The sequence below is a fragment of the Bison bison genome, unplaced genomic scaffold (genome assembly GCF_000754665.1).
Source record: "Bison bison bison isolate TAMUID 2011002044 unplaced genomic scaffold, Bison_UMD1.0 scf7180017864180, whole genome shotgun sequence".
Classification (NCBI taxonomy): domain Eukaryota; kingdom Metazoa; phylum Chordata; class Mammalia; order Artiodactyla; family Bovidae; genus Bison; species Bison bison.
The window spans coordinates 8,358,324-8,360,304 of NW_011494752.1; the positions used below are offsets into that span (position 1 = coordinate 8,358,324).

A 1,981-nucleotide genomic window follows, 5' to 3' on the forward strand; every position below is an offset into this window, starting at 1 on the left:
ACTTGCGATGGGAAAAACAGCACCTCGCGCCGTGGCCGCCGCCGCCTGACCCACAGCCAGCGCAACACGGCGGGCAGCGTCTCCAAGGCCAGCGCGAGGCCAGCAGCCGCCACCACAGCCACCTGCCAGCGTAACGGCCTCATGGCGTCGGCAGGTACCTAGGCCCCACGTACCACGTACGCTGGCCGCACCCTGCGCCTGCGTGCCTGCCACGCACGTACGCCAGCCGCCCATTGCGTCTGCACGCCAGCAGGTCACGTGTACCCACCGCCAACTGCGCCTGCGTGCTCGTTCATCGCCAGCCTCCCACCGTAGCCTTGCGGTGGCTGCCCACGTGCTCCCGCCTGCTGCGCTATGAGCTCGCTGCCAACTGCGCCTGCCTGCGAGGTCACCGCCTGCCTCCCAGTGCGCCTGCGCCCCCACCGCCCACCACCCGCCTCCCACATGTGTCTGCATAGTCAGCGGCATCGCCCACTGCGCCTGCGCACCTGGCCCTGAGGGATGCAGGTGGCAGTGGCGAGGAGCCTACCAAGGTCCAAACTGGAACAATGCGAGGACTGCGTAAGTAACGCAGAACTGGCTTGTACCCGAGGTGTAAATGTGCATCCTCTGTGGTGGAGTGAATGAGCAAGGAAAGAGAGGAACTGCTCCACCCGACAGAAGAATACCTAGTGATCCATGGATGTTTGTCCTGAGGGTGCTGCCCGCTGCTGGGGGTTGTGGGGGGCGCCCTCTGCAGAACAAGGACAGCGGCCCTCACACGCGGAAAATGGGCAGAAGGGTCACGTCTGAGTGGCCCACCCTGATGCCAAGGGTTACTTGGCCTACTTTCCGAAGCCGTACCTGGGTCCAGTCAGAAGCAAAAACCCACGGGAAGCCCGGGTTAGAGGACTGCTTTCACTTCTCACGGGACACTTGGCCAATGTTGTTCAGGTCGGCCAAGGGCACGAAAGAAAGAGCCAGCTTGGACGCTGTCACGGGCCAGCGCAGACTGGGGAGACCTCACACCTGTGTGCCCTGCACTGGATCCGGACACAGAAACATGACATTGGTGAAAAAGCTGGTGAAATCCAAATAAAGTCTAGAGTTTAGTTAATAACAATGTACCGATGTCAGTTTCTTCACGTTGAGGAATCAAAGCAAAGGAAAAGGCTAGGAGGAAGGGAAACTGAGTTGGGTAAATGGAACTCTATGCGATCTTCGAAACTCTTGGGGAAATCTAAAGTTATTCTGAATTAAAAGTTCATTTAAAATGTGAAGCACATACGTTCCATCTGGTGCAGCCCTCCCGCTGCATCCTACAGGAACACATCCAAAGACTTGGACACAAATGTTCACAGCAGGCTTGGCTTGTAATAACTCAAATCTGGAAACATAAATGTTCCTCAACAGATAAATGTTTGCATATCAATGCGACAGAATACTATTTAGCAATAAAAAGGAACCATTGATACACACTACTACAAAGAATGCTCAAACTACCACACAATTGCACTCATCTCACACGCTAGTAAAGTATGCTCAAAATTCTCCAAGCCAGACTTCAGCAATATGTGAACCGTGAACTTCCAGATGTTCAAGCTGGTTTTAGAAAAGGCAGAAGAACCAGAGATCAAATTGCCAACATCCGCTGGATAATCGAAAAAGCAAGAGAGTTCCAGAAAAACATCTATTTCTGCTTTATTGACTATGCCAAAGCCTTTGACTGTATGGATCACAATAAACTGTGGAAAATTCTGAAAGAGATGGGAATACCAGACCACCTGACCTGCCTCTAGAGAAACCTGTATGCAGGTCAGGAAGCAACAGTTAGAACTGGACATGGAACAACAGACTGGTTCCAAATAGGAAAAGGAGTACGTCAAGACTGTATATTGTCACCCTGCTTATTTAATTTATATGCAGAGTACATCATGAGAAACGCTGGGCTGGAAGAAACACAAGCTGGAATCAAGATTACCGGGAGAAACATCAATAACCT

General features: G+C 52.4%; 1 protein-coding gene across 1 annotated transcript in view; it reads right to left on the reverse strand.

Moving 5' to 3' along the window:
• Positions 1-143, reverse strand: part of PLD6 (phospholipase D family, member 6) — a 2,849-nt gene extending 2,706 nt beyond the window's left edge. The window contains exon 1 of the mRNA XM_010843164.1: positions 3-143. Within this exon, the coding sequence (XP_010841466.1) occupies positions 3-143 (141 nt within the window). The remainder of the gene's footprint in view (positions 1-2) is intronic.
• Between the last annotated feature and the right edge of the window lie 1,838 nt (positions 144-1,981).